The sequence below is a fragment of the Scomber japonicus genome, chromosome 3 (genome assembly GCF_027409825.1).
Source record: "Scomber japonicus isolate fScoJap1 chromosome 3, fScoJap1.pri, whole genome shotgun sequence".
NCBI classification, from domain to species: Eukaryota; Metazoa; Chordata; class Actinopteri; order Scombriformes; family Scombridae; genus Scomber; species Scomber japonicus.
Window position 1 is genome coordinate 5,738,413 of NC_070580.1, and position 14,470 is coordinate 5,752,882.

Sequence of the window (14,470 nt, forward strand, 5' to 3'; positions counted from 1 at the left end):
GGCTCAGTCAATGACATGGAGCTGGATTTCTCCGCCCCACAGTGTAAAACAGTCTGCTTCTCAGTGACAGCTCAGACAATATGCTTGTGAGACACACAGGAGGACTAAATCCCCTTTTTACACACACACACACACACACACACACACACACACACACACACACACACACTGGCACAAGTTGAGATGGTTCACTGAAAACTGAGCCTCTGCAAACGGACTTACTTTACTCTCTGTGTGTGGGTGTGAAGACCCTGAAGACAACTTTCTTTTTAAAAACAACATAAAACATGGTGAGTGCAGCTGCTTTGACTTTAATATCACATTTACTTTCATACTAACTCATTTCATTGAAGCTTTAAAATCATTCATGGGCTCAGTTTTGCACTCATGCAGTGATGTCTTTTGTCTCCTGTTTGCTCATCCGGCTGGAATTCCTCTGCAGACCACCTGCTGGGATTTCACTTTAACTTTGCGGTGTCAGCTACCACCTATTTTCTAACACACGCACAGACCTCTCTGACCTGCTCTACTGTAGGCTGTAACTTGAGAGGGCTGAGAGTGAAACTTTATGAGCCTCATTAACACACATGCACACACAACACACACACACACACACACATATTATCAAGAAGTCAGTCTGCACACAAACACATAATTTAGGAGCTAATAGACAGATGTGTGCTTAATAGCTTTAGTTCGGCATGTTTTAAATGCACCAAATGTGTAATTCAAGCATCTTAACATTTAAACACAGCTGATCTGTGTGTGTATGTGTGTGTGTGTGTGTGTGTGTGTGTGTGTGTGTGTGTGTGTGTGTGTGTGTGTGTGTGTGTGTGTGTGTGTGTGTGTGTGTGTGTGTGTGTGTGTGTGTGTGTGTGTTTGAGGGATTTGCTGACTGAACATTTTGCGGCTGGTTGCCTGCCCTCATATTCTCCTCACATTTGTACTTTCAGCTCTAACAGCTGGAAGAGCTGCTGCCACACTTTGTTTCTTAATGTGTGTGTGTGTGTGTGTGTGTGTGTGTGTGTGTGTGCAGCTTAGACCGAGAAATGATGAGTGGATGTATTCTTTCTCTTTCTTTAAAAGTCTGGAGTTTGGTTATCCATGTTTTGGAGAGTGTATGGAAATGCAAAAGCAGATGGAGAAAAGATGAATGTTTTCACAATAAGAGCATGACAGAATGTCAAGTTAGAACTAAGTGCATTTTTCTATGAGATTAGAGGCCAGCATTTGGTTTAGGGGAGATGGGGAAGGGAGAGGGGGGTGGGGGGTAGTTTTCATGGAAAAATGTTTTAAAAGCCTCACTATGATTAATGTTTATAGTAAAGCATAATCTGCACAGGTCCTATCTGCTGCACACACACACACACACATATTGAGGGAGAGGATATGCATCATCCTGACATTTTCCCATGTGAAGCAGTTATGAGGCTGCTCTCATCTTATTCATCCAAAAAAAAGAAAGAAAGAAAGAAAAGAGCAGTTGGGTCGATGACTAACTGATTTAAGCAATCTCACTTCCGTTCTATATGTTTCTCACTGGAATTTATTTCTTTTTTTGTTGGTGGATTTGCTATTTTGGGACGCCTCGTGTGCTGCGTTGCTGTTGTGTCTGCTTTTGTCATCAGTAGACAGTCATGAGAGCCGTGCTCAGCAGGAGGCCGGCATGGAAAAGTGGCAGCATCTTCCTCACATCCTGCTGGAAGAGGCTGGAATATGTTTTTTTTTTTTTTTTTTTTTTTAAATATTTGGTTGAATTCATCATTCGATCCTTTATGTTTATCCTGTCACTGTTTATGTGCTTAACGGCTGAGGATCATTTATCTGCCTCAGATATGAGAGGCCCTCATCATTCATCCTGTCAGCCAAATATTTTGAGGATGCGTTCCAAGTAGGCAACAGGCTCCTGAATCCACTCTTTAAAAAAAAAAGAAAACAAAATGAATGCAGTCAACAGAGCTGAGCAAGCATTTTTGTAAAGTAAATGAACAAATAAATATTAAATAATAATAGCTTGCAAACAGCAGCGAGGCTTTCCAAAACCAACTCTCTGAATGCTCATTTAGAAGATGAGTGTGTGAGGTTCCTGCTAAGTTGAGCTTTTTAGCATCTTTCAGCTAATCGTTTTGGTTTTATGAGCATGAAAATTGACATTGAAATTGTGTAAAAAACCCCAAAAAAACAAACCAGAACTCAACGTCCACTTACGAACCTTTACTGGTCGTCTTTCTCACAGTCTTGCTCAGTCGTCTTGTCGTCTGTCACAACATCATCATCGCCTCTCTTCACTTCACGACTTCTGTCTCTTTGCAAAACATGGTTGCGGATTATTGCAGTTGGTGAATGACGTGGAACTGTCAGCAGGAAAAGTGTGTTGTGTCACCTGCGTGTGTGCGTGCATACATGTGTGGTCATGTGATAAAGCTATTGGAGCCTGATCAACAAAAAAATACAGGGATCCGCTGATTAAAACATGGATAATATGTTGATAAATGACACTAAATAACATTAAATAATCCAATTATTCATTTAATTAAATGTTTAATGTAGTACTTCACCCTCTTGGGAAAAAAGATTCCTTGAAACAACACTACAACCACCAAGTGACCATACAGTGAGTGCTGAGAAAATGCAGAAGATGAGACTGAGGAAGTGAGAATATAAATAAATCCAGAGTGTGAGCAGTGAGATAAGTTCCTGTCATAGAGCAGTGAGACTGCAGCCTGCCTGTTATCTACTGCTCCTCACATTGTTCTGTCTGTCTGTCTGTCTGTCTGTCATCCACTGTTACTGCTACACCTCTGGAAAACAGTTCACTACTCACTGAAATGCATCTTATAGTGTTTCCGCTGGGTCAGCGAGTAAGCCGGCTGAACCAGCACTTTAAATTTCACACGCTGTCTGTTTAAAATCTGCTGAAAAGACACATTTTTGTTTTAAATTGCACAATTAATTAACAGCAGTGAACTCTGAAGCCTGAATCCTACTATGTGACTCATTAAGAAGTGGAATACAGTTCCAGTTGAAATACGTCATAATTGACCCAGTTTGGTTTGACTGTTTATAAAACATAAGGAATAACTGACCAATTGAAACAAAAAACTTGAAAGTTGACCCGAGCATAACAGGAGGATTAAATGTGTTGTAACAGTGAAACGTTCTGTAAAATGAGTGTTTCTGAAAAGTTGGATAAACAATAGCAACCTTAACCATCCTGTCGTCCTCCGGTCACTTTTGACCCAACACCTGAAAAATGAGGCATAGTTTCATTTAAATGAGGTTTGTTGACCATTATTTCCAAAAATATGTGTAAAGCCTGCAGTAATAAGTTAAAATGATAGTTGGCTCCAAAGGTCTAACACATTTTATACTTACAGTCAAACCAAACCAGGTCAGTTTTGACCCAGGAGGACAATAACTCAAAAATGAGGTATAGTTTCATTTAAATGAGGCCTAATGACCATCATTTACAAAAAAAAGTGTGTAAAAGTAGTTGGAAGCAGGCTGACTGAGGCTGAGCACATTGAGCACAGTGTCTTGTTTTTTTATTATGAATCCAACTTTTTTATTTGTAACAGGCCAATTTTTCTATTTTGTCTTTCGAAAGTTGGATATTTTTCACTTTAAGGCTTCAGTCATTTTGACTAGCTGATTAGAAACAGATCATAGCAGCTTCCTTTTAAAACTCAAGCTGTCATTTGTACTATAAAAAGTACTCTACTTCATCTCCTCCGTGCCACATATTCACTTCCTCTCCAATATACACAGAATGCCACATGCAAAGTAATGGTGTGAATGTTTTATCAGTTCACGCATCATTTAAAGATTATTTTTGTTTAGTTCTGAGAGATATGAAGTCTATTCACTGTTTCTCTCTTTATAGATGATCTGTCTTTCTGTCTGTGTGGTTGATGCTGGTTGATGTGCAATGAGAGGATGGAGGATGTTTTTATCAGTTGTGTGTTTATAGATGAGATTTTGACATAGTTCTCACCAGTTCCCATACAGGAAATACCAGGGCAGCTTTAGCAAGTCAATGTCACTGCCACAGAGCCTGAATTAGTCTCCTCAGCCGCTTCTTGGATTTGTTTGGGTTGGACAGAGGATTGACGAAGGTGATTTTCCACGAAGCACATCTGAGGATCATTTAAGATGATAAAATTGATAGACCAGGAGCAAATTCCCGACGTGTCAGAAGATGATTTAACAGGATATCAAACTTCTCTCTCTCTCTCATTCCAGTTCCCTCTGTCTGTCTGTCCCTGTCTCTCCTCCTCAACTCCCCCCTGCCCTCATTTTTCTATCAAACATACTGTGGGAAAGTCTAATGTCATATTTACAGGCTGATTTCCTGTCCAAATTTAAGTAAAGAAACTATCTCAGCTATGTGCTCTGCCTCATCACGATCAGCCTGCTCCCGCCGCTCTGTCTGGGAAAATTAACATTTTTCTAAATTTTAGTGAACTCTCAGTCCAGCTAGTGACAGATTTGTCCAGCACCACCATGGGTGTCGGCAGGGCCTGGCTTGTGTCTGAATGTATAATGGACGAGGTGCTGACCTGACCCCGGGGTCATGCCCAGACTGTCAAAGGGCAAAAGCTCAGAGTGAACCATGAGGGTGTCGTTCCCACACTGGGAACCACTTCCTGGACTAGTTCCTCTGAAGCCAAATACTTCTAGTACATTGATTTAGTAACATCTAATCAGGTGCTCGCTCAGATGAATCACATTGATTATACTGAATGAGAAAAAGGTTACAATGAGCCAATAGTTCACTACCCGAGTGTGAAATTTCTGTTCTCTGGAAGATTTGTGAAATACCTTATGAATGCACATCAACAGTTACCTAATCACACGAATTACACAGCATATGAACAAACACCAGAGGTGAATGCAAATGCAAATGCTCTAAATCAGCACTACTACTGCTGCCAATATGAAACCACTTTGGACTTAGTTGATTAAAAAAATCATCTTAATCCAACCATTAATGGTAGAATTCAGTGTGTTGGGGTTAGGGTTAGACTGGTGGACCAATGTCATTATGGTATGGTTATGACCGACAGACCAACGTTGTCATTGGTTTCAGCTTCTAAAACATGAGAATCTATCTATCTATCTATCTTGATACTTAGTGGGTTTGGACTAATTTGAAGATGTCTCCTTGCACTCTAGGAAGTTATAAAAGCACCTTTATCTGATTTTCTGATATTTTATAGACTCAGTTCTTAAAACAATAATTAAATAGCTCAATCAGTAATCTACACGCTGCTTTGTACTGGTTTGAAGTTGCTCAGACGGTGTGGAATATCTCAGTTTTACTCTGACGTGTCGTACTTGCCTAAACAGAAGCTCTTCTGCCGGGAGTTTAAAAAGCTTTCCTTGGGTTGCGTCTGGAAGGGCCGATGCTAATTTGTGAACAGGATGGAGCGGCGGAGAGAGACGGGGAGAGGCGAGGGAGAGGCAGAGACAGCTGTGCAGTTAAAGTGCTGAAGCCAGCTGTCAGAGGGGCTGATCTGCACAAGCAGGCGTGTGCAGGAATCCAAAAGAGTCACAGCTGAATCTGACTCTGTTACTGTACTGATCAGACACCAAAAACAAGGGCACGAACAAACACTGCACGAGAGGAAGTGGGGGCTTCTGCCCACAACAAGTGACCTTAATTCTGATATATGTTCATATAGTGGTTTGAAAACGATGAGTATGTGTATGTACGTGGCACCAATAATTGGGTCACACAGTAGACTGTGGCTTTACTGGCATTTGTAGCCCACTGCAGAAACAAACACTGAAACTCTGCATTAGTAATATATAGACATACATACATTCATCCAGATTTTATCATGACCTCAGTGATTGAAATACATCATGAGTGTGACACAGAGCAGGGTGAGTAGTCATGATGGAATTAGTTTGGTGAACACTGATGTTTGCAAGGAGAAAGTACAACAACATATTTCTTGGATGGTATGATCACTGACTGTCATCTGACCCCACTTATTTTACTTGCATGTCTGTTGCATGACCCAGAGGATTAGGCAGGGAGTTTGCTGAGGCTTGGCCTGTGTGTGTGTGTGTGTTGCTGGGGTGGTGAGGGGGGGCATGGTCTGCTGCGGTCAGTGTGCTCCACAGGGCTGACAGGCCTGCATCCCAACAGGTGCTGAGCGTGTTGGGCTCTGATGGTGAAAGGGTTCTTTGTTGTAGAGGATTCACCGTCAGACACACACACATGCATACATGCACACACTTATCAGCTGAGGGTGGTGTGTGTGTGTGTCGGGGGTGGTGTATGGGTGGGGGGTATATTTGTTTTGTTGAGGGTCAGTCTATACCATACTCCCTACTGGAAAGTAACCAAGTACTTTTACTCTCGAACTTAAAGGTGCAGTGTGTAGAATTTTAATGGCGCAGTGTGTTGAATTTTAAAGGTGCAGTGTATAGAAGTTTGTGGCATCTAAAGGAACGGACTTGGCAGAAATTTAATATAATTTTCAGGTAAATTTCAATTAGTGTATTAGCACCTGAAACTAGAATGAGCCCTTTATATCTACATAGGGAGTGGGTCCTTGTCCATAGACGCTGCCATGTTGCACCCCCATGTTTCTACAGTAGCCCAGAATGGACAAACCAAACACCTTTCTCGTGTTTTCACAAACTGCACCTTTAAGTACAATTTGAGGCACTTACATCTACATGCAGGACTTTTACTTGTAATCGAGTTTCTCTACATTAATGGTATTACTAATTTTAGAGGATTAAAGTAAAAGATAATCTTTCATTGCGAATATGAGGGAGATCAAGACATGATATTGTGCATCAGTCTAAATTAGCTAATTATCACTAAACACTACGTAAAGCTGAGGCTGAGGGGAATGTCATTAGCTCTGCAGGTATTTGGTCATAAACCAAAGTATTGGAAAATCATCATCTCCACTCTGACAGTATCACATGCTATATGTCCTCTCTTTGTTGAAGCTGTATGATGTTTAGTGAAATATACCCTTTGATGGATGTATCATTCCATCCTGTGGAAATCTTCTACATGTCTTGTGCATCATTTTATACACATTTCCTCCAAACACCAGTCTAACAGTGTTCTGTGGGCTTGAATGATGTTTGGCTGCACAGCATGAGTTTGCAATGACTTAACCAGAGGCAGACCAGTGCAATGCAGTGCAGTGTAAGACCCTAACCTCTTCAGTGAAAACATTGTCGTACATTTGTAAGGAGAAAATTAATTAAAACATGTTACACTGACCTGCAACTTACCTCAACATCAAGATAACATCATAACACTAACAACATAGTTATATTTAATTGATGTGAACATGTTTTTCATGTGAATTGAAGGGGTTTCATGATGAGCTCAGAAGGGGTTTCATGATGAGCTCAGAGTGTGAACCCCTTTTCTGTGTAGCTGCACAGTAAGTCAAACCACAAGCTGCTGCTTTGTATATCCACCTCTGCCAAGTGGTTTTGGTTAAGTGGCATGTTTCATTATTCACACCTTGTTTCTCAAAATGACAGCCTGCACAAAAACAGCTACCGCACCAAAGAGGTTGTTGATGATGTAAAGATATCTTTCGCATGTTGGTGGTCACTGTATGTAGCTCAATCTGAAAAAGGTTTGTTATGAAAAGAAAAGAACAGGGTATTTGGGCTGCATGGTTTTTGATGGTGGAGAATGTCTCGACATATGGTAGAGACTTCACAGTGATACATGTACCCAAGCATAAAAAGCATACCTAAAAGGTAGAGTACAAATGAGATGTAAAATATGTGTTTAGTATAAGGTATTTTTGGAGTGGTGAGATAGAAGACTCTCAAGACTGCAAAAGGGAAGCATTTAAGAAACTTGTTTTTCATTTATCTCCCTGTAGAGCGCACAAATAGGAAGTGAAAATACAGAGAAGAGAAGATGTCATTCAAAACATGAAACAGCTATACTTAGTTTTTTTGTTTCACAATCAGTCTGACAATTATAAGAAGAAGACTTGGACTTCTAATTTATAAAATTACGTTTCTACAGTTTCCATTGTGAATCTGATGACAACTGCATCTTGCAACTTGAAATAACATTATGCAAGAGGAAATGTCATCAGGCCTACAGCAGCAAAAAAGACACATCGCCATATTTAGAAAAACATGACACTCAGGACCTGTGGAATAGATGTTATCTCATATTTCTTTTTAAACAATTAAAAACATTCATCTTCAATCTGAACCTACCAGGTCACTTTTTTAGCTGCTAATCTTTATTTCCATTTTCTCTGTTCTTGTTTCAGAATAAACTTGCGAAGGCCCTGTATGACAACACTGCAGAGTGTGCAGATGAGCTGGCCTTCAGGAAGGGAGATATCGTCACAGTGATGCATCAAAATGTGGCTGGCACCAGCGGATGGTGGATGTGTTCTTTGTATGGGCGGCAAGGCCTGGCCCCTGCAAACAGACTGCAGCTCTTACCACAAACTGTTACCACTGCAGCCTCCTTAAGCCACGTCACAGAAAAACACAAATTAACTGATGCTAAAGGTGATGACAATGTGCAGAATATCTACCAGATCCCGAGTGTCCCCCGACCCTCCAGCAGCCCTGCTTATGAACGTATGGACATGATCTACAAGGTCCCGTCTACTCCTTCATCAGCTTCAAAGAGCCCAATCCCATCAGCACTTAGGCACAGCACAGAAGGACCTGAGGGAAACAAGGTACATATTGTTTTTTCTACATGTATGATTCTGTATTTATGTAAGAGCAAAAACCTGAATGTAGATGTCAGTCTGTCTAGTGTTCTGAGGTCAAATTTGGTCCTCTTCCTTGGGAAGTGTTAACTCTCATGATTAGAGAGGTAGACTGTTGCAGAAATGCAAGGCTGTGAACCCCCTGCTGGCAAAAGAGCTTACAGATGGGGACCAGGGGCCTCTCCATGGGGACAGGCATGCAGTGCTGGGGTCTTTATGGGCCTGTAAAAGACAAACAGACACAGACTTCAGACAATTTTAACTGCAAACAGCAGCTCATGCCGCCATGGACCCCAGAAAGACAGAAGTGTTTGTACGGGTACTTGTGCGGCAGAAGTTTGGGAGAAATATACCCACATGTTCACCATTTCCTCTCCTGCTCCAGGGGAGTTTCTCTCCCCTCTGCAGTAGCCACCTAATATCCAATGAGCAGCATGGTTTCTATTACAGAGTTGCGTTAATTGGCAAAGTGCATGCATAATGGGGTTCTCCAAAGCTCTCAACAACTTCTGAGCAAACACTGTCCCCATAAATGTGTTGATGCAGAGGTCACTGGGGTAGATGCAGCTTTGATCAAAGCAGCACAAGTGATGCCAGTCAAGACCAATATTACAGCCTGTCTGTTGTTTACAGCCTTCACTCTTCAGCACAGCGTCCAGTCTTAATGGGGATGTTTATGATGTACCAAGCCAAGCAAGAAGAGCCTCTCTTTTCGATGTGAGCTTCTGCAAATATACACTACAAAACACACCAAAAGTGGATATTATTTGTAGATAAACTTCTACTTGAGAGAGTATTGGTCTGTGGCAAACATCTTCACTGTTATTGCAATATTCTCATTGCAGGCATCAACAACTCCAAGGCATACAGGCCGAAAACACTCACTGATTCCATTTTCGGAGCTGGAGAAGAGATTTGATTCTCCTGGGAGTTTTAGGTGTAGCGATCCAGGAGACTCTTATGTAAGTATCAAATTTTTTGGGGGGATAAATGAAGCAAGGGGCTGATGATGTGCTCACTTTAAAATGCAGTCTTTTTCAATCCTATCCTTTACCTCTGTTTACTGTTCAGTATGCTTGGAATGAAGTAGTTCATATGTGTTACCCAACCACATAAATGTGTTTATACTCAACGCATAGTCAAACGTGGGGTGAGGCCTGGCATCAATGCCTCGTCCTTGCTGCATCACACTACCTCCCTGATCTCTCTCCAATAACTTGCATTCCTTGTAGCCTTAATGCAATTAATCATGTTGGTAGTTGTGGAGACAATGTTGCTCACTTTGGGACAGTCTCTGCTCAAAGGCATTCATGCTGTTGCACTAGGTTGTAGACATGAAAAATGATAGAAGTTGCCTCATTAAAGAATGTAAAGAGAGTTTGAGAGAGAAGTTCAAATGCCAAATTGCTTTAACACCTTTGCACACATCAATTATTAGTAAAGTTACAAAAAAATGCTGGACAAAACCCCCCAAATTCTTCCATGCATGTTCAAACTATTCCATAAAGAGCTGTGTGCTTGCAGGTTTTTGTTCCAACCAATCAAGAGCACATGATTCGACCAATCATCTGTCTTAAGATTGAGATCAGTTGATTAAATGAGTCAAGTCTGGTGTGCTCCGGCTTGGTTAGAATGAAAACCTGCAGCCATATGGCCCTTTATGGAATAGTTTCCATTCCTGATCTAAGACAATCTGACAAGCACTTTATTTGAAGCAAACTTTCCACTAAACATAAATTATATTGACAACTTTGGTCTTTTGCACAGGTGTATGCAGTTCCACCACCTGTGCATCAGGACCCAAACTATGATATCCCTATTCCTTCAGCCACAGAGGCCCAACAGATAATGGTCAGTGGATACAGCACCCTTCCTAACCCCTGCAAGTCTGAATGGATCTACGATGTTCCAGTGAGTTCAGAGAAACAAAAAAGTACGCCCCAAGGCATCTGCAACACTGTGACCTCCAATGCCAGCATGCAGCTCTATGACACTCTTCCATCATCTGCTCGGCCAATTCAAAGAGGCAGTCCAATTCCCTCGCTTTATGATATACCAAAACCCTGTTCTCTTGACATTCAAAGTCCGCCCAAAGTCCTGCCAAGGATCCCAATTTATGACAAGCCCCCAACTCAAAAGCCTACAGAGGAGTCAGTATATGCTGTTCCACCCAAAGAGGAACAGCCCTCCCGAGTTCACAGTGACCCCCTTGGTGAACATATACCTCTAGAGTGCAGGGGTGACTCAAGCAATGCTCATGAACTCCCAAGGGTGCGTCTGCTTAGGATGAGGAACTTCCTGTCCTGTACTACTTTCCGTGACCTTCCAGGGATCGGTGAGTCGCTGGTGCAGGAGGATAACGAGCGAGGCAGAACCCAGCGCCTCTCTGCAGGAAACAGTCAAAGAATCAGCACAGCCTCCAGCTCCTCCACCAGCTCCTGTGACTCTCTGGCTCTGAGCTCATCTTCTCCTGAGCCTCTGCGAGAAGTGACACTCAGCCAGGATGAGGCTTGTCGCAGTCTTCTACACCTGCAGGAGGCTATTTGCAGGGCTGTACCCAAGCTCATGGAATACGTAAGCAGTCGCTGGAGGACCAAAGAACATCTGGAGAAACATCTAGAGCAGATCAAAGAAGCATCAGAGGGGATTGCATGTTCTGTGACAAGCTTTCTAAACTTTGCTCTGGACGTTAAGGGCAATGCCCGACGTTTGACTGATGCTAACCTTCAGACCAGACTCTATAAACAGCTATCCATTGTAGAGGACTCAGGTGTTATCCTACAACAAACAGTCAGTGCTCTGAACATGGCTGGCTGGCCCCTCAACACACTATGTCAGGACCCTGGGCAGGTGCAGACACCTGACCAACTGGAGCGCTTTGTTATGGTGGCCCGCACTGTGCCAGAGGATGTCAAGCGCCTGGTGTCCATCATCAATGCCAATGGCAAGCTTCTGTTCAGAGCTCCTCAGAAAGATCCAGATCCTCCTCTTAACACCACGGGTCAGGAAGACCCAAAGAAAATTCCAGACGGGAATCAACAGGGAGGGGACATGGTGGAGGACGACAACGATTATGTAGAGCTACAGGTGAAAGCTTTGAATTGTCTTCATCATCATTAATCATATTCAGTACGTTACTGTGGTAAATGAATAATGAGCCATTAACTAAGGAAAACCAAAGTATACTAGTGTTGTAATGATTATGCTGTTTACTTTTCCTCAGACAAAAAGTGATATCGAAAAGCAGGAAAAGGAAGTACGGAAGGAACCAAAAGAGAATGTCACCCCCTCCTCAAACAAGGCACAGGTGAGTATCTCCTGTTAACACAGGGTACTTGTTCCTACTTAAGAAACAAATCCTAAAATAGTTTTTTTCCCTTGAAGTAGACTGTCTTTGTAGTCAGAAAGAGATAAGGAAAGCATGATATGTGGCCTTCTTCACCTTCTTTATTCTATGTATCCACTGCTCAGGCCGATAACAAGCGTCATTCCTCTGAGTCTTGCGGTGGCCCAGAAGAACATCGACCAGTTTCCCAGACTGAGTACTGCCGACTTTACTTTGGCGCTCTCCATAAGGCCATTGGGGGATTTGTAAGCAGCCTTCAGGATGGACAGCCACCTGAAAAATTCATCTCACAAAGTAAGCTGGTGATCATGGTTGGCCAGAGACTGGTGGACACACTGTGCAGGGAGGCCCAGCGTGGAGGGTCCAGTCAGAGCCTTCTGTGTAAAAGCAACCATCTGTGTGCTCTCCTGAAGCAGCTGGCGGTGGCCACCAAGAAGGCTGCACTGCACTTCCCAGATAGGCAAGCTCTGCAAGAAGCTGAAGACTTTGCAAAGGAACTGGCCCAAAGAGCACAGCACTTTCGGTTATCGCTTGATCTCTGAGAACGCACATTTCAAGCATATTGAGTTGTTTGTACAGCATAAGACATTTGTTTATTCATCAGACCATCTGTTTCCTTATTCATTAATTTCATATTCAACTACTTTCAAGCTTCACTTGCCAAAAAGGTCATTGCATTTCTGAATGTTGTTATAATGAATGCGGGTGCTGGTTTAAATGTTGATAATGTTAGAAAGCAGAACAATTCAAATATGGAGATGTATTTGTACTAAATAGACTTCAACACAGTGGAGTTTCAAAATAAATTGCACATTTAGAATACTGTACTCAAGCAATTTAAAAAAAATACAATTTAAGTATAAACTATAAAATAAATGTGTTTTATATAATTTACAACAATTTTATACTTTCTGAATATTGTTATGTGTTATGTGAATGTTTTATGTATTTTATCACTTTATTGTGTAAGAGGTATACTCTCCAGGGTAGCAGTTTGACACGGACTACTTTTTGTGAATATCTATGTAAATATTCTAAAAAATGTGTTATGCATTCCCAAGCTTTTCTGGATAAAAGACTGAATACAACACATGTTGGATGTTCATTGATATAAAAATTAAAAACTTAAAGCCCTTTTGTTGTTTTGTTCATGTCTGTTTTAAGCATCTACACAACACTGTAGAGATCTCTGTAGAAATAGTCTTATTTAGGCTTCTCTCTATGCAAAATAATGAAAAAATAAAGGTGAATTTAAACTTATAGGTCTAGTCATTGACTGTGAAAACATATTTATAATGTGGCCCCTAGAGACAGTAGAAGATGAAATGACAGATGTATGAGAGAAAAATCTGTGGTCTGAAATGAGATCTGTACTTTGTGCATTGGATTAAGGCTCTTGGTTTTGAGGACTAAATGTCACGGTATCTCAGCTCTGTTGTTTCAAATCTGTCTCATGTGACTTCCCCAACATATGGAAGTGCAATACTACATTGCAGAGGTACCACTTAACGTTATTGCTCATTTTGTGGAAATGATCAGAGGTCTGTGTCATTACACAACAGAGACACTGGAGTTGGTAACACTTCTGTGTATTGCTTAATCCTATACACAAAAAACTTAAAATTAACCTCTTACTCCACTGTTGCATCCTCAGTTACTGTACTTAACATATTCCACATGTAGCAAGAGATTAGACTCTCATCTTTTTGATAATAGTGGATATTTAACAAAATATGTTGTGGTCACGGGGGGGGGGGGGGGGGGGGGTATTCAATTTCAGATATTTTATTTTGAAAAGTTTTAGTTTCACTTGTAATATTTCCATCATGAAAAAATATATTTTCCTCCAATTGAGATTTGTTTATTTAATAAGCATGGCAACATGTGTAATACTGAATTCATTTTTTTCTAATGAATTGTAATTTTATAAAACTACTACTACTACTACTACTACATAATTAGTATCAAGGAGTTATTAGACAATCATGTTATTGTATTATTTGTAAAGTGTGCCAAAAGAATTATAAAGTCAATCACTCTATAAATTCACCTTACCCTTTGCTTTTGGTTTGCACTCACATGACTCTGCTTCATTTAGGAATGACTTGCCTTCTCATTATATTACCTCATTTCAAAGTCACACACATGTGATTGTGAATTTGCAAGTGTAGGAAAGGAAAAAAAGGTTTCTATCAGTAGCAGTAGTGGTATGTAGTATATTCACACTTTGGGGAAATGGACGCTTGAATCTGATCTGTTGGTCAATGCAAGGCCCATACTAGACCGTCGTACTGGCTGAAACACTCAGATAACAAAGTGTGTTAAAAGTAAAGGACAACTTGACAACTGAATGACTGCTGCACACGCTCAGTTCCATGCTTGC

General features: G+C 41.2%; 1 protein-coding gene across 1 annotated transcript; it reads left to right on the forward strand.

Annotated features, from left to right (window-relative positions):
- The first annotated feature begins 213 nt into the window (after positions 1-213).
- On the forward strand, positions 214-13,215 carry cass4 (Cas scaffold protein family member 4). Its single transcript, XM_053315474.1, has 7 exons — positions 214-290; positions 8,286-8,708; positions 9,375-9,458; positions 9,587-9,703; positions 10,509-11,828; positions 11,965-12,048; positions 12,213-13,215. Exons 1-7 carry the CDS (start codon positions 288-290, stop codon positions 12,627-12,629), a joined length of 2,448 nt encoding a protein of 815 aa, XP_053171449.1. The 5' UTR covers positions 214-287; the 3' UTR covers positions 12,630-13,215.
- Positions 13,216-14,470: the final 1,255 nt, after the last annotated feature.